At 50.6% G+C, this 25,908-nt stretch overlaps 1 protein-coding gene across 1 annotated transcript in view; it reads right to left on the minus strand.

Moving 5' to 3' along the window:
* Nucleotides 1-984: 984 nt before the first annotated feature.
* ITIH2 (inter-alpha-trypsin inhibitor heavy chain 2) overlaps nucleotides 985-25,908 on the minus strand; it is a 30,678-nt gene continuing 5,754 nt past the window's right edge. The window contains exons 5-21 of the mRNA XM_016136400.2: nucleotides 24,508-24,612; nucleotides 22,596-22,758; nucleotides 20,460-20,567; nucleotides 19,670-19,798; nucleotides 18,227-18,343; nucleotides 16,528-16,696; nucleotides 15,810-15,935; nucleotides 14,529-14,710; nucleotides 13,431-13,616; nucleotides 12,914-13,053; nucleotides 11,250-11,419; nucleotides 9,012-9,149; nucleotides 6,144-6,257; nucleotides 5,583-5,781; nucleotides 4,888-5,060; nucleotides 3,629-3,740; nucleotides 985-2,343 (exon numbers count right to left, since the gene is read on the minus strand). Coding sequence (XP_015991886.2) covers nucleotides 2,196-2,343; nucleotides 3,629-3,740; nucleotides 4,888-5,060; nucleotides 5,583-5,781; nucleotides 6,144-6,257; nucleotides 9,012-9,149; nucleotides 11,250-11,419; nucleotides 12,914-13,053; nucleotides 13,431-13,616; nucleotides 14,529-14,710; nucleotides 15,810-15,935; nucleotides 16,528-16,696; nucleotides 18,227-18,343; nucleotides 19,670-19,798; nucleotides 20,460-20,567; nucleotides 22,596-22,758; nucleotides 24,508-24,612 — 2,479 coding nt within the window. The 3' untranslated portion in view covers nucleotides 985-2,195. The remainder of the gene's footprint in view (nucleotides 2,344-3,628; nucleotides 3,741-4,887; nucleotides 5,061-5,582; nucleotides 5,782-6,143; nucleotides 6,258-9,011; nucleotides 9,150-11,249; nucleotides 11,420-12,913; nucleotides 13,054-13,430; nucleotides 13,617-14,528; nucleotides 14,711-15,809; nucleotides 15,936-16,527; nucleotides 16,697-18,226; nucleotides 18,344-19,669; nucleotides 19,799-20,459; nucleotides 20,568-22,595; nucleotides 22,759-24,507; nucleotides 24,613-25,908) is intronic.

The following is a 25,908-nucleotide window of genomic DNA, read 5'->3' on the forward strand; positions in this document are numbered from 1 at the left end:
GTATGGATGTACCACATTGTTAAAAATCCATTCATCGTTTGATGGACACTTCGGTGGTTTTCGCTTTGGGACGATGATGAGTGATGCTGCCGTGAACATCCGTGTACGAGGTTCCGTGTGAATGCGTGCTCTCAGCTCCTGTGAGCGGAGCTGCCGAGTGTCACACCGTAGCTCGCGTGGTCCCCTGTTCGGCGTCTCGTGGAACTGCCAGTCTGTTCCCGAGCGGCCGCACCACTTGCCATCCCACCCGCCACGCCGAAGTACACGTTTTTAAATAAGCGGAGCGGAACGTGATTCAGGGAAGCTTGCGACACGAAACCGCCTCACATTTGCTTATGCACAGCCCCCCGCCCCCCCAAAAAAAATAAAGTTGTTTATAGTTCATATAACCGAAAAGAAACAAAGTCGAGCTTCACGTGCAGAGGGGTCAGAGAGTGAGCAGCTTCATCAGGGCTGGGGCGAAACTGGGTCTCTGGAGTCACTTCCGACGGATCAGGCAGAAGAGGCGATGCCACTGGTTATGATACGGAGTGACACTTAAAGCATGTGGAATGATTCTCCTAAGACCTCATACTAGTAGGTACTAAAGTAACTCCTGATTCATAGTTCATTCCTACCACACATTGAAATACTTTTTAATTCCCCCTTTTGACTTGTTTCTTTGGATTGCCAGTTTTCCAACTCTTTAGAAAACACAAACAAACATAAACTTACGACAGCAGTGTGATCTGAGCCAGGGGTCTGGCTTCTCTCAAACATAGGCTCTCAGTTTTCTGACGAAAAGACACACACCTTTTCATTGGTTTAATGGAAACTGTTGAGACCGATACTTAGGAAAAGCCTTGAATGTGAGCTGCGTAAGTGCTAAAGATGATCACCGTGTCTGACAAACAACCGAAGGAAATCACAGAACTGCGGTGGGCGAGAACTTGAACCCCGTCACCAAACCCCGTTAACACTGACGTAATAAAGTCACCCGATTTCACTTTGAACTTGCGGTTTATTTATTTCGCCTTATAAATATCATCAGCTTTTTGTAGCACATCACTTACTGATTTACTTTGAAACACATCTAATCATATAAGGTTTAAAATTAAATGACATATCTCTTAGGAATTGCCTAGTAATGTCAGTACCGTGTATAGGAAGTAGCCGTCTGAGAAAATATCCTGAGCAATCTTAAATGTGTGACAAACTTGGCAGCAACCAAATCTTAGAATCATGTCGGGGAGATAGGACTGTTACAGGATTATCATTTAAGCAGAAGACACCTACTCAATAATATATTTTATTTGGAGAATGGTTGGTCAGTTGAGGCCTTGTGATAGCTTATTTTATATGTCCACTTAGATGGGCCAAGGGGTGCCCAGAGAGTTGGTTAAACGTTATCCTGGGTGTGCGGGATGAAACACGTTTAAAAAGGTAGACCGAGTAAAGCAGATTGCTCTCCTTAGCATGGGTGGGCCTCGTCCAATCAGTTGAAGGCCTGAATTGGACAAAAAAACTGACCCTCCCCTGAGTGACTGCCTTTGAACTTCATCTGCAACATTGGATCTTCCTGCCTAATGGCCTCTGAACTAGATCATCTTTCCCTGGGTCCCCTACACTGTCGCTCCGCTCTGCAGATAAATGTATCTCCTGTTGGTACTGTTGCTCTGGAAACCCCTGACTTACACAAGCCTCACGGACTAGAACGTCTCCAAGGCCAACACTCTGGAGGGACTCGGCTAAGCATGTTGGGCCATCACAGGTGACAGGGCGCTAATATACACAGCTATGGAACAGTGAAGGTCAAGTCACCTCCCTCGTTCCTTTCCCACGTCCACCAAATAACCTAACTGAAGGTCCTACACAAGTGACAGCGTGAAGATGTACTCCATCAGCGAAGCCGAGGACCCGACGCTTACCAGCGACGTCGTCAGGGTAGGCGCCAGGCGTGGGGTCCGTTCGGAGGCCGGTGCGACTCCCCAGAGCAGCCTTCTTTTGCAGTGCCTCGACGAACACAGCACCTGGACACGCGACGAAATCCCAAAGCTTTGCAAAGCATTTATTTTCTTCGAATGAGTTAACAGGCTTTATAAACCACCACGACAAACGCTTAGTTGTTTTTTAAACTTATTCAAACTGAAGGATGACTGCAAAAGTGGCGGGGAAAAACACACATTCATATGTGTGATTTCCAAAGCTCAACACCTCTAAGGCCATTCGAGGAAGCTGTAGAGCTGAGGCACCAGGTAATCCTTGTAGTGGCCATCGATGAAGCCCTTCCCGCTGTTGTGCACAAACCAGCAGGGGACATCCATCCCCAACACTTGCTCTGTCCGGTAGTCTTTCTGTAGTCCCCTGCAAGGAAGATGGCGTGTATGGTAAGGACACAGACCACGAGTGCCAGCCTGTGCCTCTCGAAAGGAGACACGCTCTCCCCGTGGCTGTCCCTTTGTCCCCTCTAGCACTGTATCTGCCCGCCCCCTCCCATCTCAGCTCCCCAAGTCGTGGGAAATACCGGAGTCGGGGGCTGGGTGTTGCAAGGGCAGGATAAGCAGTGTGTCCTTAGATGGTTCAAATAACCCGCACGGAGATCGACCGATAGGGACTTTTCCGGCAAGGTAAAGGACGCAAATTAACTCGGAAAGAAGGACAGAACTAAACCCTGAAGTGTTTTTGGCTGACCTCACATGTTCCCTGCAGAATGAATCTGAGACGCCTCTCACCTTCATGGATGCGTGTTTAAATCTGTGTCTTTCATTGAAAGGACAGAGAAGCCCAGGATTTGAAAAGCTACGTGGCAGGTTGCCATTAATGAGCTTTAAAATATATGTGACTGTGCACGGCCCACAGGTCAACTCGATTGCAGTTCTGCGTCACGGGGGCCTGCAGTAGAGGAAACTGAGGCCCAGCACGCACCTTCTGTCATCACCGTCGAGTAGGAGCTTGTGTCCCAAGCTCAGATAACATCATCCTGGTATTAACTACTCAGCAGATCTATAAAACGTGCTTGCTAATGCCTGTGGCTAACTCACTCATCTCCCGTAAACCGGTCATTGTTGGGCGGTAAACTCGCTAGAAGCTCATGCATGGTTTTAGTTCATGGATCTAGTTTGGTGGTGGCACTTATTACTGTCATTTTATGGCTTAATTTTGATTGCGCCGTTATGGCTTAATGAAGTGCATGGAAGCCAATGACCTTTGCGTGCAAAGGGAGACGTTTCTGATGAAGCCAAGTTGGCTGCTTCGTAAAAACTCTGAAAAGGCAGAGCATGCTTTAAAATGATGCCAAATTGGGCATTGGTGAGATAACTGTAAAAGACAGAAAAATTTAAAAGGTTTATAAGAATTTACACTCAGAATGCTTTACAAGCATCTAAGTTCTCACTTCAAAATAAAGCGTACGGATGTGGTTCGTGCGAGAAAAGCTACACAGAGATGCACTCAGTAGATTCATACTCGAAAAGAAGGTTCTGGCTTTAACATAAATACACGGCCTTTCGCCAGCACTATGGTACTGAGCTATGTTTATGAGTCCTCCTCTGATCCACTGTTTCAATCATCCAGTTTGTCGCCATAGGGCTTCTAATGGACGAAGGCGCGAAGAGCAGATTAACCGCCCGTGGCGCTTGACGGCACGTACCTGGTGACAACCAAGGTGTGTCCTTTCACCTCCAAGCTCGCCTCTGGCTTCTCGGCGTCCTTTCCAGGCCGCTCGTTGAAGATGCGGATCTGCGGCTCGTGCATGAACTGGCCTAAGTGGGACAAAGGCCAGACGGTGATGTACGTGGGACCCGAGGAGGGTACAGCCCAGGGACAGGCCGGTCATTCGGTCCAAGCCACGTTTTGGTCGTTCCCTCCAGAATGTGTGGGGTAGAAAGACGTATTGAGGGGGACAGGGAGCAGTGAGCGATGGGACGGACAGGTCCTCCCGAGCACAAATCCACGCTGTCACCCCATGGCCACCTTCCGTACGAGGCTGGTCTCCGGGGTCAGGGTAAGCCCCGCCGCCCCGACGGCAGGGGGCGAAGGGCAGCACCCGAGAGCAGAGCTCAGACCGCAGAGACAGATTTGTTTTTGATGGCACACGCTTAAATTGGAGCCTTTCTTTGGCACGGAGGGAAAGTTGCTCCAGATGGTTCACTCGTTATCACAGACTTCCTAAAAATCTTCCGCGTGGAACTTAAGATTTTTCTGTTCCTTAACTTGCCCAGTTGGTGACGATGAAATCCCGGTTCTGGGAAAACCCTGTCTGGGACGGCGAAGGTCCTGGCTGTGGCATTCCTGAGTCACCTCGCGCTGCTGCGTTGGGTTGTATTAATCAGGGTTTTTATCTTCTGTATGTTATGATGTTTTGACATCTTAAAAACCCTCTCTGGCTAGGGAGAGTGGGGCTCCCAATTCTTCGAGGTAGCAGAGGACTGCGCTGGGAGCCCCCCTTGATGTGCAACTAACTGACCCAGAGCCAGACCTCCTTTACCCAGCAGGTACCACCCAGAAGAAATCATTCTAGGGCCCGGTGCCAGCCAGCTGGAGACCACTCGAGAGCTCAGAGCCCGTGGAGATCACTCAGCCAGCCCCCCGCAACCGCCCTGCTCTGTCTCGTCTTGCCACGGAAACCCCTAAAAGGCCGTGGCCTGAACGCATCGCTTGCTCCTCCTTCTGCTACCTGCGCCAAAGCTGAGCTCATGGAGCCCTGCGTGGCCGGCCGGGCCTCTTATTTCTAGGGGAACAGTTAGCGCATCTTCCAATGGCATCGACCCCTTTGTATCGCCACTCGGTCACCTTTATAAATTAAGACCCAGGCTCAGAGCGTGAATCCTGTGCTTTTGGGGCCACACCTGTCACTCTCCCAAGTTCTAACCCATGTCGTCAAGGGTTGACGGTCGGCTGACCCCTTACCTATGAGTCCGTGTGCGCTGGGCGAGAACTTGTTTGTGGAGGGAACGTAGATCCCCAAAAAGTCCACGTTGATCGGATGCTTCTTCCAAACGCGATGCAGTAAGACAGAGAAGGATATCTCCTTATCCAGAGTGATCGTCACGGTCTTCTCTTTCTTCACTGAGACAAGCACCCTTAGTGGGAAAGGAAATGGGATTCATGATAACAGAACAGTAACGCCCCGAACGTGAACTCCCCGTTCCTCCTGGCACAGTCCCCCCCACCCCAAGTTTTCTGAGCCTTGACCATGCTTTCACCACAGAACGCCGTCTGAATACCCAGCTCTGCAATTCTGTCCATTTGTACATTTGTTTAACTAATGAACAGATACTAATGGGCAGAGATTACTCAAGACACAGTCGGTGTTTCTGAGTCGGCTGTGGATTTCACTTGACTGACTCGTTCACTTACCCAACACATATTCATTGAGCACCTACTATGTGCCGGGCACCAGCCTAGCACTGGGACGCCCAGTGACCAAAATACATGGACCCCACCGCCAGGAACGGGGGTGCGGGTAACGAAAATTTTCCTGAGCCTCAACTCTTCATATTGACAAAGATGATGTTCAGGGTCTATGTTCCTGTCACGGATGTCTGGCTTTATTGAGGTGATGCGTCGAGGACGGGCCTGAATTCAGACGTGATGGCACTTGCCTCGGATTGGTGACCCGAGCCGTGTCAGACCACGACAAGGTGGACGTACGGGATCCCCGGCTCAGGGTGATGTTCTCGGTGCTGACTTCTATTCTCACGTCTTCGCTTTGGAAATAAAATCCCAGTTTTCCAAAATATGTTCTTAGTTTTTTATTCTTGGGCCTCTTGGCACCAACAAGCTGTCCGTTGACCAAAATCCCTACAGAAAAAAAAAACAACACAAAAGTTTCTTTTCTCTTGTGTGTGCCATTTTTTTTTTCATGCATGGGCACCATAATTCAAATTTATAGAACTTGACGACATGGAAAAATTAATTTGTTTTAGGATCGTTTTATACTTTTTCCTTTGTAATTCGCACTTTATAATTATGCTTTATTACAGTTTAATTATAATAGTTCAAACAGTTAGGAATATATTTTAAACTGATTTCTCACTAAGTACCAAAGTTTGGAAAACATAGGACTTCCGTGAAGGTGAGAAAGAAAGAAATTCTAAGCACTGACAGTGAAGCGTGGCAATGATCTAATTGTCTAATTCATAGATAATGTCTTTTTATTTCACCTGATTCTGGATCAGAAACGAGACTGAGGATCTTTCCAGGTTCTGAGTCGATATTGAAACAGATATTCTTTTGGCTTTTTGGTAGGTAAATGATAAAGTGCGGGTCATTTTCCATTGGAAAATATAAAACAAAATAAAAATGAAAAGTCATGGAAGGGAAGATCATTTTGAAAAGCATTCTATTCCCGAACGTCTTTATTTTAACGGGGGTATTTATTGTGCTTCTACTATACGCTAGGTACTGTCCTGGGCACTGGGAGCCAGTGGCCCTACCCACTGTCCCTTCGTCACGGAGCCTCCATCAGCACTTTAAGTTATTTTACAAATATTGTGGATACTTATTTTGTAGCTATCATATATGTGCTAGGCTAGAGATGAAAATGAACAAGAAAGACAATAATAATACACACATACATACTATTTATATATATGTATGTATATATATCTACATATATGTACTACACGTGTATCAGTGTGTATACAGTGTGTTTAGAAATGGGTAAAAAGACATGGATTTTATTAAGTAGCCACACACAGCACATAAAAGTAAAGGAGAAACCATATTATTTGCTGGCATACAGATGAGTATCAATTCCAAGAGCAATGAAGGCTCAAGGTACTCCCAAGAGAGCACTCCTTTGTTACTAGACACGATCGCTTGGCTGATCTTGTTTTGTTTGTTTAACCATTCAACACATATTTAGTGAGGGAAAAAAAAAACTACGTGCAGAACATTAAATCAGGCCACGTTTGGTGCCGCTCTAAATAAGTCATGGTCGGTGCCTTCAAGAAAGTAACCATTTCACGAAGGAGTCTCTCCTTGACCAAATTCCACCCTTGAACTTTTTCTCAATTACACCTCAGCTATAGGACGTGTGTGTTTGTCTCCGCGGAGTCCAGTTTTAACAAGAACCCCGCCGAGTCTGCTTCTCCAGGAGCTCCGCCCTCCACACCGCTCACTCTCGTGTCTGATCGGGCTTCTCATGCCCCCGTCCTTAGGGACATCTGGTCGCCTGGCCTGCCTCAGCCGGACTCCTGTGAGGGCGGTTTAGCCAGAATCCCCCACCCCCGGTGTTTCTTCTCAGAACCTTTTCCTCTACCGCCCTCCACCCTACTTCTTGGCTATAAACTCCCACTTGCCCAACCGTATTTGAAGATGAGAACAATCTCTCTCGCCCACTGCAAAAGTCTATTGCAGCGGCCCCTAAGCCCACCCCCACTTGAATAAAATCTTCCTCGCCACGCTTTCACAAAAGGCATGAATAATTTTTCCTTTCACGGCTAGGATGTTATGTTCTCTTTCATGGAGGCAGACGAAATCGTGAACGTGAGCTAGAATTGGGTAAAGGATGGAACAACAGCCCAAGCACGATGCTCCGAGAATGAAGATGCTACAGGGACGCCACCTGGGCAAGGCGACAAAGGCCTTATGGAGGAGTTGGCTTTGAACCAGTTCTTCAAGATAAGAGGGGAGGAGGGGAAGGCTAAGACAGGAGAGAGAGAGAGAGGTTTTGTTCTGAGTGGACAGAATGAAGAAAAACGTGACATAAACAAGGCGATGTTGGGTTGGCTTAGAAAGTACCTCAGCGTGTCTAGACCTTGGGTTCTTGAAGAATGTACAAGAACGTTCCCGTGGAACACCACGCTAAAGAACGAGGCTTCGTTGGGTAAACATGAAAGGTTTTCGAGAATAAACGTGACGCGCTTTGACCCTCATTCTAGAGGTTACTGTTTTCTAGATGTTATCGCCGAGCTCCTTTCAAACATGACTTCACCTCGTTCTCACTGGATCCTCACAGAGGACGGGCGACCGACGGGAACTCATGTCGCAGGGTTAGTAAGTGCCGCAGCCATGCCTCACGCCCCCCAGCTGTCCGAGGACAAGCTCACTCTCCCAGCCGCTCTGATGCGCTCATTCATTTTCAGGAAGTGTGTGTTTTGAAAGTTAACATTTGAGGGTAAAGCATTCCAGAGCAGAATCGAAACCTTGTATATTTCTGCACCGTCCACAGCACCAAGCCCCTGGTGTCCCCTTCCTTCAACACAAACGTGGTGTTTCAGAACGTCTTCTTTGAAGAAAATTGTGTGTGTGTGTGTGTTTTTTTTATATCAGAGATAACAACTGGTTTTCACATTTTAACTAACCTAGATCCCAACAGTCAAAACCGATATGCAACAACGAATCTGTGCGGCCATACTGGGTTTGATACGATTCTCGGTGACAGAAATGAAACGCCACATTTCAGCTGGTCTTGTGCGGCCTTAAATTTTGATGGGGATGGAAACAGATTGAGGGTTCCCATGACCAACTTCACAGAGCCTAAGGACCTGGGGCATAGGACCGGCCAGTGTTTACCGAGCTCCTACCGGGAACCAGGAGCTGACCTTACAGCCACCCGGCAGGGGACACATTGATTGCCATCCCCATTCTACAGGCGAGCCACCTTTGGGAGGCAGTAAAGGGTTAAACGAGATCACGAGATGGGATTAGTGTCCTTATGTGAAGAGACATCAGAGAGCTTGCTTGCTCTCTGTCTCTCACCCCCCAGACCTCACGTGAACTCACGGGAAGCTGTCAGCCACCTACAAGCCAAAGAAACGAGACAGACCTTGCCGGCACCTTGACCTTGGACTTGAGCTTCCAAAACTGTGAGAAATAAACTTCTGCTGTTTAAGCCCCCGGTCTGTGGCGTTTTGTTAAGGTGGCCCCAGCTGACTACCACGCGGGATTATCCTCGTTCACCGGGAGGTGGCGGTGCCCGTAAAAGCCACTTCGTTTACAGCACACGGTGTCATTAGCGCGCGTGAGCGTCCCGCGGGTTCGGCGGGACCGAGGTCTGGGCCGCGAAGGCCGGTCCCGGGTCTTACCTCGTATCACGTGGGGGGGAGGAGTGGACTGGACCACGGGCGCTGCTTTCGCCGGCATGGGGACCCTCGGCGTGGGCGAAGGGTTGACCCAAGGTGGGAGCGAACTGGGAGCAACTTTGCTGCCGTAATACAGGGCACCTGCGCAGAAAAACCCGCTTCCGTTAGCTCCCGGGTTTCCTTTGCCAGGCCCGTTGCTGCTGACCATTTCGCGGCTCTGTTTTATGAACCCAGAGGTTCTCAGCTAGGTTTGCTCCCATCATTTTTACTCCGGAATTCCCTCCCCGAAGGCCCCCTCTGTCATCACGCTGTGGGGTGCTCCGCAGAGTCTGGGCCCTGGGCTGCGGTCTGCAGCACGAGGAGCTGCCCCGCAGAGTTGGGGAAGGGTCTCGTGCCTCCGGCAGAGGCCAGGAGCTAACGTCCATCCAGCCCCCGCAGGAGGCCGGTTGCATAGGTGTCTTCCCGACCTGCTCCTGTCCACCCACCAAGCAGCCGCCTGAGCCGTTTGCTCCCCAAAGAGGCTCCCTCCTGCTTACAAAGAGTTCCTTTCATTTCCCGATACCTAGTCAGCCTGCTCGTCTAGGAGAAACAAGTGCCAGTTCACCCGGGCATTTTATCGAGGTGATTTTAAACGAAATGCCAGTTTCTCTGGGGTGAGTTTCTCCCTAGGTAACTATGGGTGAGGCCCCAGCCCGTTGTAACAGGGAGGCCAGAAGTCGGGGTCCCTCGAACCCCGGATCGCTGCGGTATAGTTGGCTTCTCACTCGGACAAAATTAACACTTCAGAAAATGACCCCTCCAGTGTCTGCAGGTCATTCTCAAGGCCATGTCCTGACAGTCCCCAATAAAGAGAGGAAGGGAGAGGCGGATGCCCTAAGTCCTTCCGAGCCTGAGCCAGGGCCCGTGGGTTTCCCCACAGGACAAGCAGATCGTGGAGAGTGTCAAAGGCAGTCTCTAGGTTCTCAGCCTCCGCGTGTGCCCTTTCCTAAGAAAACCCCTTTCTCCTGGTTTACAAGCAGAGCGCACACTCTCCCTGCTTCCTCTCACCAAAATCCTCCCGGGAACCCAAGCATCCTTTTGAAAATGGGTGTGGTGGCAAAAAAAAAAAAAAAAAAAAAAGGCTCCAAAGACTGGGGAACAAATCCGTTTGCAAGTCAGGTAGGTAGTTTCCAATTCTTTACTTTTGACAGAATTGGAGCCTGGTCCGAGCTGTCATCAGACAGACCATTAAAGATAATTTTTGAATACTAGATTCATATGTGAGTTTTGCCACATAAATTTCAAGAAGGTCAGGGAAGCAAGTGACACGGCCGTACCCAAGTTCTTTGTGTTCCTATCTACTTATCTATGTCGACAATATTTATCAGGACTTACGCCTATAAAAAACCTTTTTTTTAAAAGTAGAGTCGATGCCGAATCTTGTCTCTTTCAATCTACTAATAAATAACATTTACCCTTGGATGCATGAAAAATACAACCAGCTCATTCTGCTCATTAAGAGATGATTTCAAGGAAAATATCACTTCTCAGGTATATCAAAATTTATAATATATTTATATTATTTTGATAAATTGTTTTTTCGCAGTAATTTTAATAAAACTCAACCCAGAAGAAAACTTTGAACATTCAGAATCTCATGGTCACAGAAACTGAAAAAATTTAAATTCGTAAACATATTTTTCTTGCAGAGGAGGAGGATGATCAATAAAAAGCTTTCGAGCATAAGAATATATCATGTTAGGATATGATTCTCCCAGGAAATATAACATCAACTAGAAAAAAAGAACAATATAAAATTTCCAATTATTGAAACAGAATTTGTTTATGTATTTTTTTAATGGGTGATGGTATCTAATTCCATAGTCGATTTCATTAGATACTCTTAAAACAGTGATGCCAATTTTTTTTTTAAAAAAATGCTCAACTTTTACAATATACCAGAAATGAAATTCATTGCAAATACTTACACAAGATGAAAAGATGTTAATGTTGAATTTAAAACTGTGTGAAGGGGTATATGCGTTTTCAAAATTCCTTTGGAAAACACATGAACAAAAATATTCGAAGATCACGGCAATAAACTATCTCTAAAATAAATGGACAGAAAGCTCAGCACATGGACACAGGGCTGGAGCCAGAGGCGGGGGGCGGGGTGGTAAGGGAGTCACAGAGGGTCCAGGCCCTGGACGCGGGCCACGAGGGCTGAACCCCACCATCTCCCCACCAGACTGAAACACTGACCTGAGCAGCAAGAATGGTCTTGGGGCGGCGAGTCGGCCAGCAGGCGCTCATCCCCGGCCTCGCTCTCGATCACCATCGCGGTGAGCGGGGTGACTATGTGGTGTTCCAGAGACATCTGCAGGATCGTCTTGGTGATCTTCCTCTTGGCAGCAGCCGTAGGAGCCAGGCTTCTGTATGCAGAAAGCAGGGACGGCAGAGAGCATTGCTGTGTTAAAGGCCAAGCTCAGGTCCCCGACCCCATTTCCGGTGTCCACCTAGGACCCTGGGGGCCACAAGGGAAGAGGGGACTGGAAGGTTTCGCGAAGCTTAGTGTTTTATCTGGCCGAAGGAATTTTTTAATGCACTTTGTTTCTTGTAGAGCAGTGTTAGGTTCACAGCAAAATGGAGTGGAAAATACAGAGAGTTCCCATCTCTCCGCTGTCCCCCATTATCAACACCCCCACCGTAAGGTACATCTGTCACAATTGAGGAACCCACAGTGACACCTCGTGATGGCCCAACGTCCACAGTTGGCTTTAGGGGTCACCTCGCTGTTGCACATTCTATGGGCTTGGACAAACGCAGAATGCCATGTCGCCATTATCATACGGAGTTGTCGCTGCCCTGAAAATCTCTGTTCCACCTGTCACCCCACCCCCTGTAACCAACGATCTGTTTTATAGGGATTGTTTATAAAAAAAATGATATTTAACTTCCGTAGCAATTCGCTATCTACCTTTAAATGTGTGCCCAGTGTGCTTCCGTCAAGGGGCAGAAACATCTCTCGGTCACTTCGAAGCCACAGCTTATGGCCAAGTGTCTGTTCTATAATCGTATTGACACCATGGGTTTTCTCGGTGTGTAGTTAGTTACATGACCTCATTTCGTTTTCCCTGACCTGGGTGAGACGACCCTGCTCCCTCTCCCCGATACTCCGATAGAATAGATGGAGTGGGCTCAGGGATGGTTACTTTCTTAACCAACGCGTGTACGTAACTCTGATACAGGATGTTGGAGGGCCGCCCCTTCCTCTCAAAATATAGTTTTCGCGTGAGAGAGTGTCAGCGTAGTTCAGCCGAGATGCCAAAGCTGAAATAATCACGATCAGGGAGCCCTTCCCATGCGCTATCAAAATAGCATGATTGTATATTTCTCTTTGGTCAATAACCCGTTTTCGGGGGTAAATGCAAATGGACCGCGGATCCGCATGGCAACATGGATGAACCCCGCGAACAGCACAGTGAGAGAAAGAAGCCAGAAACACCAGAACACCGACTGCGTCATTCTCTGCGATTTCGTCAGGGACAAAACTAACCGATGGCGACAGACATCGGCAGAGCTCTTTCCGTGGGCGGTGGGGGGAGGGTGTTGAGTGGGAAGTCAACGGGGGGGGGACATTCGGAGACGAAAAATCTCCCCGATATCTGGATCCGGGTGGCCATGTCAGGGGTGACGTATATACAAGCACATTAAACTGTGTCCTTGAAATCAACGCCCTCACGCCCTTGACACAAAATCAGAAACGAACCAGCGACCCCAGCTTCAGTTTAAAGTGAGTGGAACCAGTGGAAATTAATCATCCAAATCCTGCAGTGATTCGCTGCCTTTCTTGGTTGCAAACTCTTTTCGTGTTCAAGGGCAAACCTCTAATTTGCGCCAACCCCTGTGGCGCATGCGCTCCTTACCGCTCAGCGAGGAGTTGGTTGATGGTCAGATAGGCCCACAATTTCCGGGTGAAATCAGGATCCGCGTGTTTGTCCTTCGATAGAAAATCCTCCAAGTCGTCCATCTGCGCCAGAGTCTCCAAGACTAACTCCGTGTTGGCCTGGACGATGCAAGGTTTAGTGCAAAGACGTCATGATTATAAATGACAGTTAATAAATTCATGTTTTTCGTACCTCCTGTGAGTGAATCAGGGTACTACGCACCCCGAAGGGGGACGTTAAATTATTCAAAAGAATACAGGAAAGGAAGTAGGTGCCTTTTTCGGGAGTTTGGGGTTGCTTTGAGGTGGAAAAGGCAGAGATTTGCACAATAAGGGGGAAGATGGAAGAGATGTTCTCGTGCCTTGGTTTCACTATTTCTTTAATTTTGCCTACATGATTCTTGGAGTGCAGTGTTAGCCTGTCAGCGGACCAGATGCGCTATGTCGGTGGGGGGGACCGGTTAGTATTTTTAAAACAAGCAGATCAGTCAAAGTACCGAAGTCGCGGTGATAATACTCTGTAACTGCTCTGATTTGTCAGGGTCAAATTTTCCTGCCACCACAATCTCAGAGCCCCCAAAATAGTTGTGGAAACTGTTCTGAGTGATGTCCGTTGCCGACGCATGGGGATAGTTGAACTGGACGTTCCGGAGGAGTGGCGTGGAGACCTGGTTGTAGAATTTCTACAATTCATAAAACAAACAAACAAACAAACAAACACACAACAGAACAGAGGCAATCATTAGTTTCACACCGCTTTATAGGGCTGAAGAGTTTTTCTCCGAGATTATTCAAATGATGAACAGGTCTCTCTTGACTTATTCTCACAGTCTATATCTCTGTGGAAAGTTTTGGGACAAGGACATCCTTATAATTATCAGACGAGCTGAGACATCTAGATGTTATGATAAAAATATTAAGATAAGAATATCACCCTTGGCTTGAGAGTCTACCTTTTCTTTTCCTTTTTTTTTTTTTTTTTTTTACCTCTGATGACCAGCACGAACAGCTAATGGGCATTCACAATAAAAGCCAGCTGGGTTGATAGACTGAAAATTAGAACCTTATCCCTTACCTGTCCCCAAGTTTAAATATGGTGCCTGCCGTTGATATGTACCTGGTACTGAGAGAGTGGAGTAAAGGATGTTCATTTCCTACATCATTTTCTTGTCCATTTAGTCAAAATAAGCAACTAATTCACATATTCTTTATATTTGAGGACACTTACAGTCTCTAGTGTGGTCTGTTTTGCATCATAGAAAGTTGACATCCAAGATGCCAGTACACTTTGAAGGGAATAGTGTCTGTGACAATAAGAAGGACCAACCGCTTAGGGCGGAGGAGCCTCTGAAGGCTTGTTTAGGGAGAGGGTGGGGACGTGCCTGTCACCTTACTGTCTCCCGTCTCACTGTTGGTGCACACGTACAGGCAGGGTGGGGCCCCGGAGAGAGGGACGAACACTTCCCTGATTCTTGCAACCCCACAGAGCTGAAATAACGACAATTTTCACTTAAATTCGGCCATCTGCTTCCAGGCATCAGATATTCCTAGAATGACTTTCGCCAAAGAGAACAAAAAGAACAGGAAAATGGTACCTTGAGCTGGAAAGAAGTGTCCTGGTTTCCATAAATTCTTTGAGCGATCCCACGGTTGTCATTGGATAGTCTCTTCAAGAAGTCATAGTCAACGTCAAACCCTATCCCCAAGCTGAACAAGGAGATGTTGTCTCGTATGCTCTGCTTCACGTTTTTCTGAATTTTTGACAGCTTTAGTTCCCCTAAAGTTGATGACGACAGAAAGGGAAGGAGTGAAGAGGCACTGTTCCACCGTTTGAGGAAAATCCACAGAGCGCCGTTTAGAAAATTGGTCAAAATCTGCAACGCACTGGCTGTTTGACCCAGTGAGTCAGCCACAAGGAATTGTTCTTACAGACGCCCTCATCCATGTTGACAAAGCACGGGCGATGGGTACATAGCAACGTTATTAGGAATAGACATGTCACGGAAACCACTTAAATGTACGCCGGCAAGGGAGATCGGTTAGATCATGGTGCGTTCCAACTTCGAAATACTATTATTTCAAAAAACTACTATTACTGTTATTAAAAAGAACGGAGCAGCTGGCTCTTTCTGTATTTATGGTGAATGATCTCAAAGTCATTTTTAAAGGAGAAAAAAGACGTCAGGATTGGTGTGTGTAGGAGGTGTTTGTATGCGTGCATGCACATGTGTGCATGCGACTATACACACACACGTGTACATACGTGTGTGTGTGTGTATAGTCACATGTCTGTGGATAAGAAAAATGCTTAACACGAAGATGTATCAGTTAGTCATTGCTCTGAGGGGCTGGCAGGGGTGCGTGGAGAACAATGAAGAAAGAATACATTAGCGAGGGCTCCGGAGGAGTGACCCCTCCAGACCTGGGGTCGACTGTCAACACACACTCCCGGAGGAGTGACCCCTCGGAGACCTGGGGTCGACTGTCAACACACACTCCCGGAGGAGTGACCCCTTGGAGACCTGGGGTCGACTGTCAACACACACTCCCGTTCAGCACCTCACACCTGACGCCGAGGAAATACACTCATTTCACTGGTACGTATCGGCAAACGCGGACGACCATTCCAACGAAAGCTCCCCCGCATTGTAGAGGCGGCACTGAGACGTTCAAGGGCATCACTGCACAATGTCCGGGCGCCGGTTTAAGCAGAGTGAGTGTCTCAGGGTCGAAAGAAGCCTTTCGTCAGGAAGCGTGGGTTTACCGCGGTTTAGAAACTCGGGCAAACGCCATCAGATTTCCCATCGTGAGCAACTCGCCTCCCCCAAAGCTGACAGTAAGGAAATCTGTCACCAGGGAACGGGAGTGATACTTGCCTACTGTCGGATCGCCGTCGGAAACCAAAATGATGAGAGAGACAGAGTTGGGGTCCAGCATCCCCAGGTTATCGGCTTCGTTCAGAATGAAGATGGCCCGCAGCAGAGCTTCGTTGATGTTCGTGCCTGGGGGGTCGGGGGGTGACACAATGGGTCATGCCGTGAGACGCTCTGCCTTCGCCCGGAAACCGCCGCATCGTGGGCGCGGGCTCGCCGTCGGGGGCTCCCTCAAGAAGAATTTAGCAGGTACCCGAATCATTCGATCGCTTTCCGATTTTGCCCCAACTTGGGCAAGATCCCCCAGCGGAACAAGAGACTCGCTGTGCAGCGACCTATCCCCTTAACGGTGAGTTCACCCTTTCGAAGCACCGGTCGGTCATTTTGTCGAACACCAAGTTAAAGGCACAGAAACCGTCCTCGCCGAGAGAGGCGGACACCGTTCTGTGTGGTTACCATTTGTGTGCTACACGAGCCACGGGGAGGCGAGCGTCACTCTCCTCTGAGGAGGGTGAGTCACTGAAAACCTGTGTGGGGTCGGCTACGTGTTGTACTTTCACCACGAACTTAGTATTTATCATCTAAGAATGAATGTGTCCTTTAGGGCAGACCATTGCGGACAGGGCACAGAGCACCGTGGTGCGGAATGATACGTCTTCAGCGAATCAAGATTTGAGCCCTACAGAGGTGTCTCGCCGGGATTTAGGCTAAACCCACTCACCTCCGCTGGGCTGGATCCTCTCGATATATTTCTTGGCATCTGCAACCTGTGTTTTAGTAGCGGAGACTAAATCATTTTTCCAGGTGCGCACGTTGTGGTTGAAATCGACCACCGAGAACTGGTCATCGGTTCTCAGGTCATCCAGGATGGTCTTCATTGCTTCCACCGTCTGTTGCAAAAGAGAAAGTAGAAGGGTCTCATCACAGAAGGTCTAAGCCTGAAAAGGAGAGAGTCCAGTAATTCGTCCTAGTCCTCTTTCAGATACTGGCTACGTCTTACTTCTTCCAGAAAACCTCTTACGTGTTACTGTCTGCGTTTTGAGACTTACTTCTACTGACTTATTTTGTCATGCGCAACCACTTTGGTTAGTTGTATTTTAAGTTAAGTTCGCAGATTTCAGGTGTCCCCTTAGTGGAGTCTGAAAATCAAGAGTATTTCTCAAGTCCGGCTACTCGCCCACTCTCTTAAAGCACTCGCTTTTCCCTTTTCTCTTCAAACCACCAACACCTTCCTGCAAATGGTACTCCTGATTCTTAACACACTCTTTCTTCTGAAAAAAAAAGAAAGAAAAGAAAAGCTCTTTTTCATAACACCAGCACTGAAGCCACTTTTATACTTATTATGTTTATTGTTTATTCTCTGAACACTTCTTCTAGAACACTTCTCTAGAACACTTCTTCTAAGCTCCATTGGCTCCTTGAGGGCAGGGATTTTTTTTAAAAAATGTTTTTGGTTGATTTTGTTACTGATAAATAAATGCCTGACACATAGTGGGTGCTTAATAAATATTTGTTGAAGGAAGGAAGGGAAGGAGGGAGGGAGGGAGGGAGGAAGGGAGGGAGGAAGCAGTGAATAACTGTTGCCTTAGGGCTCAGGTTAGGGCACACGCCCCTCCCAGGGGACATTTTGCAACCGTACCAAGACATTTTTCATTGTCATGACCCGAGGGGGCGGTGCTGCCGGCAGCCAGTAGGCAAGAGGCCTCCAGTACTGCTGACAGCCTTCGACACACACGGAGCGGCCCCTACGACAAAGGACCATCCAGTCCGGATGGCAGCAGCGCCACCGCTGGGAACCCTGGTGTTGGGGCGTGAGCCACGTCTGGTCGGTCTTTTGAACGCGTGGGTGGTCAGAAACGGTTGTCGAAGGAAGGAAGGGAGGAATGAGTGAATGAATGAATACGTAGATAGTGGCTTGTTCCAACTGGCCGGCTGGATGGATTGATGAGCAAACTAAAAAATTTCCTTGTCTGTTTTTTGGAATTTCATCTGTACCGTCTAACGCTGGAGCTCTGAACCAGGAGACGCGACACCGGGTGGCCCCCAACCCCCCGCCCCCATCCCCCGCCCCCAGGGAATTACGGCAGGATTGGAAAAGGTTCGCACAAAACGATCGCACGTGACGAAGTCACCGTGAACAGCGGCAGGATGCTAAGGGAAGACGCAGAGGGTCAGAGGACTGGGAGGCCGAGCAGCGATCGATCGGGACGAGGTGATGCTGAGAAGTAGTTTTCAAAAAGCCGAGTTTTGGCATAAATTTCTTTTGTCCTTCAGCGCCCCAGGCTGTGTTACTGTCACAGCAGCCCGGGCTGCTCGAGGCGAGTGCTGGGGGCGGGGGAAGGCGCGTGAATGAGGGCGCCTTTGGGGGGACCAGGGGAGGCGGGGGGCCCTGCGTGCCGCAGCCGCCAAGGGGCACTTACTTGTTTCATTTTTATGCCCCACATCGAGCCACTGACGTCAATGACAAAGAGGATGTTTTTGGGGATCGGGTCCAAGTTGTCGGGAGCAAAAAAGTGGACGAAATATCCATTAAATACCTGAAAAACAGAACATCTCTGTGGGACAAACGGTCAGTGACGTGTGGAATGCAGGAAGACGGGAGCCTGGGACCCGGGGGCTTGAGGCGCGGTGGGCGGTTGTGGAGGGGAGCACGGTCTGTCCCCCTTCCCTTTCCTGCGAAGGTCCAAGCCTTCCCGGCAGGCTGACCCCCTTGCTCCTGGCTCCTGCGCCCACCCTGTCCTCCTTATCCACGCCTTCTGTTCCCGGCACCGTGTTGGCCACCGTAGAACCCCTGCCCCGATGAGATGAGCTCACGGGCCCGTGGACGCCCCAGACCAGGAGGGCGGCTCCGGGCGTGAGGTGTCACCATCACACAGTAACGGCTCTGAGAATGCCCGGCATGGGAGCACGGAACTCACACAGGTGCTTCGTCCCAAGGAAATGGCATCTACGCTGGGCTCTGGGCTCGAGTGTGAGTTTGGCCTTAGCCTGCTGGGGTGCAGGCCGGACCAGGGTCGGGGGGACAGGGTCGGGCGGAGAGTTCAGGAGTGCGCAGCTCGGGCCGTGAGCGAATGTGGCTCGCTTGGGGCTCCGTGATTCGGCACAAGGGGCCACAGAATCTAAGAATCCGGGGAGTTAGGGCGGATCGCCGGCAGGGCAGATCGTAGCGCCCCCTCTACGGGCATTCTGGGGAGTGTGGGTTGTTCCCGAGGTGACGGCAGGCCACTCCAGCTGGGTTCCTGGCCACCCTCTCCGTCTTCCGTTGCGGGCAGTAACGATGGCCCCCCGCGACCTCTCCCCACCTCCCTCCAATTCCTTCTCCCGAGACACGGTGGGGTCCAGCTCTAGGGTGTGCCGCCGTGGACACCCCCCGCACTGTCCCTGGAGAGGACCACAGGCCTTGGGGCACCCTCCGAGGGCTCTTTCGTTAGCTCGGGGGACATGCAGGGGACACTCGGCCAGGACACGACGCGGGGGAGGGCAAGCTTCAGGAACTGCGGGAGGAGCTCCGGGCGGGCCACTGGCCCCGGGCCGGGTCTGCCTGCAGGCCCGGACGGTCCGCAACCCCAGCCCCCAACCTCTGCACTCTGTTTGCTGTCCAGCTGCGAAGGGCCTTGGGACATCTTCGGAAACGCCCGTTTCGTGGTTTCCTGCTGCTCCTCGCATGAGGGGTCCTGGAAATGCCTTTCCGCGGTAAGGACGTGAGGCGCGGTGAGCCTCCGTGTCCCGTGTTCTTGCCGTGAGCAGGCGGTGCTCGGCCCGCTCTCTGCAGCCCGGTCACCTGCCTCGGCAGCCGGCAGCTGCCCATGGCCAGCGGGTCTGTTCAGCAAGAAACAGGTCCTCGCGGACCCACGGCCACCCACCTCGAGCTCCCCGGCCTTCTCCTCTCTCTTCACGTCGTACACCACCACCAGCTCGCCGTCCACCGCGGTCTCGGAGCAGTTGGCGCACTTCCTCTGCTGAGCGAGCGTAGGCCTGAAGGACACGTGTGCCTGGAAGAGACGGTGACCTCAGGGCCGGCCTCTGCCCCCTGCCCCGTGCGGGGAGGGGCTGACGGCTGCAGAGGTGCGCCTCAGTGACCCACGCTCGCCTGCACCCAGGCGGCATCGCTAGTCCCGTTACTGAAGGGAGGGACAGTGGCAGGGCTCAGGAGGGGAGTGTCTGCCGGCCTGGCCTGTGGGGCTGTTCCCGGCCTCTTTAAGAGATTCGGAGGATGTCTCCCTTCCCCCACGGAAAACGTGGCTACCAGCTCTAGGAAGAGTTTGTGAAAAGCTCTTAGAGGGATTTGACCGTTCCCTAGCCGGGTATCCTTGGCCATCAGGGCAGAGAGAATTAAGCTGACTATCTCTTGCTGTGATTAGGGGACCCCACCGTATGTCACGTGAACGCTGTCTTTTAGTCCCTGGTCAAGCGAGGACTTGGGGGAAACGCGGCTCCGAGAGAAACAGTCCCTGGTTAAAATGTGATGAAACGGTTGGGAGTTTTGTGTGTCCTGTGGGAGACCCTAGACTTTGCTCGGGGATCACGGCCCCTTCACGCAGTCCCCTCGGCTCGACCCCTGGCCGCTTCTCTAGTCCCCGGAGGACCGTGGGAGGAGAGCGAGCCCGTGTCCTCCGGCCGCTCAGACTCTGCGACATGCGGTGCGCACAGTACCTTCTGCTGCCCTTTAGACACGACTGGAACGCCATCGAAATGGCCATCGGAGGTGTCGGGGACGTGAAGAAAGTTCAACCCCTGAGGCTCGATAATCCACACGTCCACCTAGGGGTGGGGAACAAAATTACTCAGGGCATCAAAGTACCTTTCCAGGCTTTTCGAGCAAGAAGTACGATGACTAAGTCCTCTGCGGCTCTTCTCGTCTGCCGGGTCTCCCGAAGACGACCCAGCACGGTTCCGTGATCACTCTGCACGTTCTTTAAATTCCGCGGCATACGATGCATCTCGTACGGAGGCTGAAGACCCTTCCAGCAGCTCAGAGCTCGCCTTCCATTGCTTGGTTTTCCTGGGATTTAATCCCTTACCTCATTCTGTTCCGTTCTGTTCCGTTCTATTGTATTGTATTGTATTGTATTGTATTGTATTGTATTGTATTGTATTGTATTGTATTGTATTCTATTGTATTGTATTGTATTGTATTGTATTCTATTCTATTCTATTCTATTCTGTTCTGTTCTGTTCTAGCTTATTATTCCATCCCATCCCATCCCATTCCATTCATAAAAGCGTTCATTTTGTTAGGACTAAAAAAAAGGAAAGCCATTGTTAAATAAGTCTGCATTTACTCGGTAGATCTGTCAGTAATGGACCACCCCCCCACATCCTGGGCCTTTTAATAACTCTTCTGTCTTCTTGCTTCCAGCAGACCGACTAGGAGGGAACCCCTTTGGGTGACCCTCGGGAAAACCATAGTCACAGCTGCCATGTCTCTCTCCGTGCTCTCAGGGCTGTGCTGAGCACGTCACACGTATGAACTCGTTTGACTTTCACCGATATTATTATCACGTGTTACTGTTCTTACTTGTTATTTCTCACTTTCCGAGTGGAAACAACAGAGATTCAGAGCGACCCGGCTAGGATGGGGCTGAGCCGCGCTGCGAACCCAGGGCCTGAGCTCGTGCTACTTCCTTCGCTCCTTCTTGACTTGGAACAGCTTCGGTCAGCTCCGAGTCTTCAGTTGTCATTGTCACACAGTTCCTTAGCCCCATCCCAAAGGATGTGACACTACGCTTTTCACGGATGAAGGCACGGACACTCGGGATAACTCGTCCCACGTCCGGAGGCTGGCGCAGGGCGCCGAATGACAGCGCCCCGAAAAGACGTGTCTACGTCAAGTCCCTGGTACCTGTGAGTGTCACCTCACTTGGAAATGGGTCTTCACAGGTGCAGTTAAGAATCTCGAGATGAGATTATCCCGTACTAAGCAGGAGGCCCTAAATCCAATGGCAAGTGTCCTTATAAGAGAAAAGGCAGGGGGAGGTTGGGGACACACAGAGGAGGTGATGTGACCACGGAGGCAGAGATTGGAGTGACGTGGCCGTGAGGCCACGTGTCAGAGAATGCCAGCAGCCGCCAGGCCCCAGAAGCAGCACGGAACAGACTCCCCCAGAGCCTACGGACAGGTCGATTCCAGGCTGTCGTTCTCCAGAACTGTGAGAGGACACATTCCCATCGTTTTAAGTCACCCAGTTCGTGGTCATTTGTCACAGCAGTACTAGGGAACTGACAAGGCTCCTAAGAAGACAAGTGGCCATCGACGGCTGCAAGGAAGTGCCCTGGGGACGCCAAACGCGTAACCTTTTCCGTACCCTGCAGATCTGAGTGGCGTCGAGCACCACCGAGTGTGGGAATTCTAGCTCGCTTCCACAGAGAGGGTGCTGAAGACACCAAAGTATCATTAGATGCGGAAGATATCGGGCTGGAGAAAGAGGAGGCACCAAGTCCCAAGCCTTCGCACGAAAATTAGGACCGGACATGGGCACTTACTTCCACACCCAACTCTCATGTCAGTGGCTCAGAAAAATCCTGAGCCGGAGTGAAAAGGGAAAGAGCAACGTTCTCTCATTAAAAGACGAGCAGAGAGGTCCGTGACGTTGCAGGGATTCCCAGACAGCAACGACAGTGAGCAGAGAATGTGAGCAAACACTTTCCTTACCAAGCGTCACCTATGTTCTTATTAACACCGGGCCTCAGAACAGTTGCAACTCTTAAAAAAATAAATTAAAAAAAAAGAGTGGCGGCCGACAGAACCGTGAGGATGGCTTCGCCGCGCGCCGGGCACATCATGCTCACCTCCAGGTGCTTGGCCAGTCGCCCCGGCTGCAGGTGCAGCCTGTGCTCGTACGACCCCAGCTTCCTCCACTTCATTTCCTGGTAGTGAAGTTCGAACTGCACCTTGGCTCCGGGGGCGGCGTTCACTTCGGTCTTGAAGTTCTCCATGTCCAGAGCCCGGCTCCTAAAGGCGTGAGCCCCCGACGTGAGTCAGCAGGTGCGCCGCCCAGCACAAGGCCCACCGCGCACTGAGCACAGGGATCTAGGCAGAGGGCGTCCAGGCTGTCCTGGGCAAGGACACCTGCTCGGCTGGTCATGAACGTGAGCAGTAGGGTCAACAGAAATAACTGGAGCTGCCAGGGAGTCTGAATTCCATCAACGGTTTCCGTCTCTGCTCCCACCTGCTCTTTTTCTTCCAGAGCTGCTTACAGATCTGAAGGTCATTGGCAAAGGGCCGCCAGTTATCGATCCCTAGCAGGTGCCAGGAATGTGACATGTGTCACCTCTAATAAAGCAGCTCTGGGAGACAGATACTGGAGCCCTCGCTTATCAGAGGAGAATACAAGTGAGGCTCATGGAGAGTCAGTAACCTGCCCGAGAATGCAGGGCGAGTCAGCAAAAGGGCCGGAGTCGACTTTAGACAACTCCGAAGACACACTTCCTCTGTTGCACTGGACACTCATTTGGAAACAAGGAATCATTATTTCAGCAACTCGAATATACACATGCCCAGCACAGGACCTTATTTGGTCACGGCTGTATCAAGTCCAGTGTCGTCATTGGTCTTGAGGCATTTATGGTTTTAAAGAGAAATTATCGGATGAGGGTGATTTGAGCCTCGGGATGAACAAGGAATGAGTTTTTAAAAAATTAAATGACTGAATAAGGGAGGTGAGAGTGGGTACCGTGGGAGGCCAGCTTGGGATATCGGGGAGCTGAAGGAAAAAGATGCGGGAAATTAAATCCGTTATTTATGTCATTCATATATTGTGTATATTAAGCTGCTTCTGTGTTACAGGGCCGGGGGCGCCTCCTCCCCTGGCCTGTGGTGTGCTGGGGCCCTGCCGTCACTAGGTACAGAACCGGGTACAGAGAGCTCAGTGCATCTCCTTCGAATGAATAAAGGCGCGAAGGAAATGGAAGGAATTTCAAGTGAAAGTAAGTTGGGGAGGTGGAGGAGGAGGGGGTGAAGGGCAGGGAGGAGGGGGGTCTGGCGGGAGGCTGGATATGCAGGGTGAGGGGTGCTGGCTGCCGCTTCCTTTGGAGCCCCTTGCTTGCGGGTGGTCGGGCATTCTCGGGGTCTCCTTTAGGATCACAAGGAGGAAACCGAGCCACATCTAAGCTCAGTAACGGGCGCTGGGAAAGGCTCGCCCCGTAAAAATAAGGCAGAATAAATGAAATGAAAGGCAGAGCTAAAGCAAACCCCAAACCTTCCTTTCTGAACACAGTCGCTAATGAACAACTCGGGGTTTAGAGGTGCCCCGCTCCCCGCCCCCGCGTGGCCCCAGCCCCAGGTAAGTAGCTGGACTCTACGAGGATCACGCAGCCGCGTGTGGCGCATGCCACGGGGCATCCCAGGCTGGGAATCTGCGGCTGGGAACAAAAACACGCTCTCCTTCCCAGGTGGGGTAAGTGCGCAGGTGCGCGCGGGGTGCGGACGCGCAGGTGCAGATGCCGCGCGGGCCCCAGCCCAGTGCGGGGCGGGGCGGGGCGGGGCGGGGCGGGTGGGTGTTGTCACCGCCCCCGCACTTCTGGACACGCTCTTTCAGCAAAGGGACCCATCTGGCCGCGCGCGAGGGGAGCTGCGTAGGGGTAACTCCCTCGTGGCGGAGGGGCCTCGGGGAGTAGCCATGGGGACACCCCGCCCGGCAGGAAGGCCGCGTGGCTTCGTGAGCCCCTGCGCCCCGGAGGGACGGGTGGTCCGAGCCCTCACCTCAGCATTCCCGCGCTTTTGCCTTTCGCCCTGGCCTGGGCGTAGAGCGCGCGGCCCGCGGTCTTCTCCTTGATGGAACTTGTGAACGTCGTGCCGTCCACAGTCCTGAAAGCGACAGACAGACGGATACCCATTGGTCTGAATAGTGGATTTAGCAAAACAAACCGAGAACAAGCAGACAGGCCAGCCGGGTGGGTTTAATGCGCGGTAGGGACGGTCATTTTGCACCTGGAAGGAACGAGAGGAGAGACGTGGGCGGGTGTCCTAGACAGGAGTCCCTCGGTGGACAGTGTGATTTCAGGGGGGCACTTAGGCCCTCATTCTAAAAGCCATCCTCGCTACTGCTGCTTGTTTTAAAATTTTTCTCAGGTTAAGCATTGTTCTCTTTGGGTATCTCTTTTGAATTACAAACATGCCTAGGACAGGTGACTGATACATGTAGAATTTTCTGGCTTACAGTGGTGGATAAGATCAGCTTTCTGGCAGTCAAGGATCTGACATAGCCTGGGGGCGTTTTTCTCTCCTGCAGGGGCGGCAGAGAGTCAAAGTTGGAGGATGTGCTGGAAAACGATCTTGTTTGCGGAGTTCCTGTTTGTCCCTCTGACCCGGCCCTCTGTCTCTGCTTCTCTGTCTCTACCCCGTGACTTGTAGCTGGATGTCATATAATTCGTACCAAGTAGTGACTGGTCAGGGTAGCGGCATCGCAGAATTTTAGAAACGAAAGGCAACTCCGGGCGCTCGAGTGGGCCGTGTCTCCCCCCAAGAAGGAAGTTAGAGGGGGCGGAGAAGTTTTGGGTCCTTCTGATGACTCGGAAGTGCTACCGGCGTGTTGGGAGGGCACCCAGGACGCCGGACACTCTGCAGCGTGAGGGACAGCTCGGTAAAAATCGTCCCGCCCCAGACGCCAAGAGCACGCTTGCTGAGGCACACTTCTAAGTTCGCCCCTATAGGTGAGAGAAATCAGGGCCAAGGAGACAAGTGACTTGCTCATGGTCGGTCGGTCTCACAGTTGGTCAGAGAGCGAGCTAGAACTGGGCCCCATGTGCCCAGGTCAGCACCGTTTCCATCAAATCATACTAAATAAGGTTCAAAGACCAAAGAGTCTTTAAGACACAAGGAAATCATCTCTAGTGGTAGAATATTTGGACCCTTGATTGAAGGGCAGAAGAAATACTTTGGATACGAAGGTCCGCACAACTCATATCAAATAGTGATGATATCTTCCCTGGTCTGATAAATTTAGCCCTGTGTAGAGGGAAACCAAAATAAATCTATGTTTACTATTCTGTCTTTTCTCACCTCAAATCTTCTATGAAATGAGCCAAGGGAAAAAGGGAAATAGAAGATATACCTAGCATGAATTCTGGTTTGGGGATTTAAAAATAAAAATTTATTAACATA

Source organism: Rousettus aegyptiacus, unplaced genomic scaffold (assembly GCF_014176215.1).
Source record: "Rousettus aegyptiacus isolate mRouAeg1 unplaced genomic scaffold, mRouAeg1.p scaffold_m13_p_10, whole genome shotgun sequence".
NCBI lineage: Eukaryota > Metazoa > Chordata > Mammalia > Chiroptera > Pteropodidae > Rousettus > Rousettus aegyptiacus.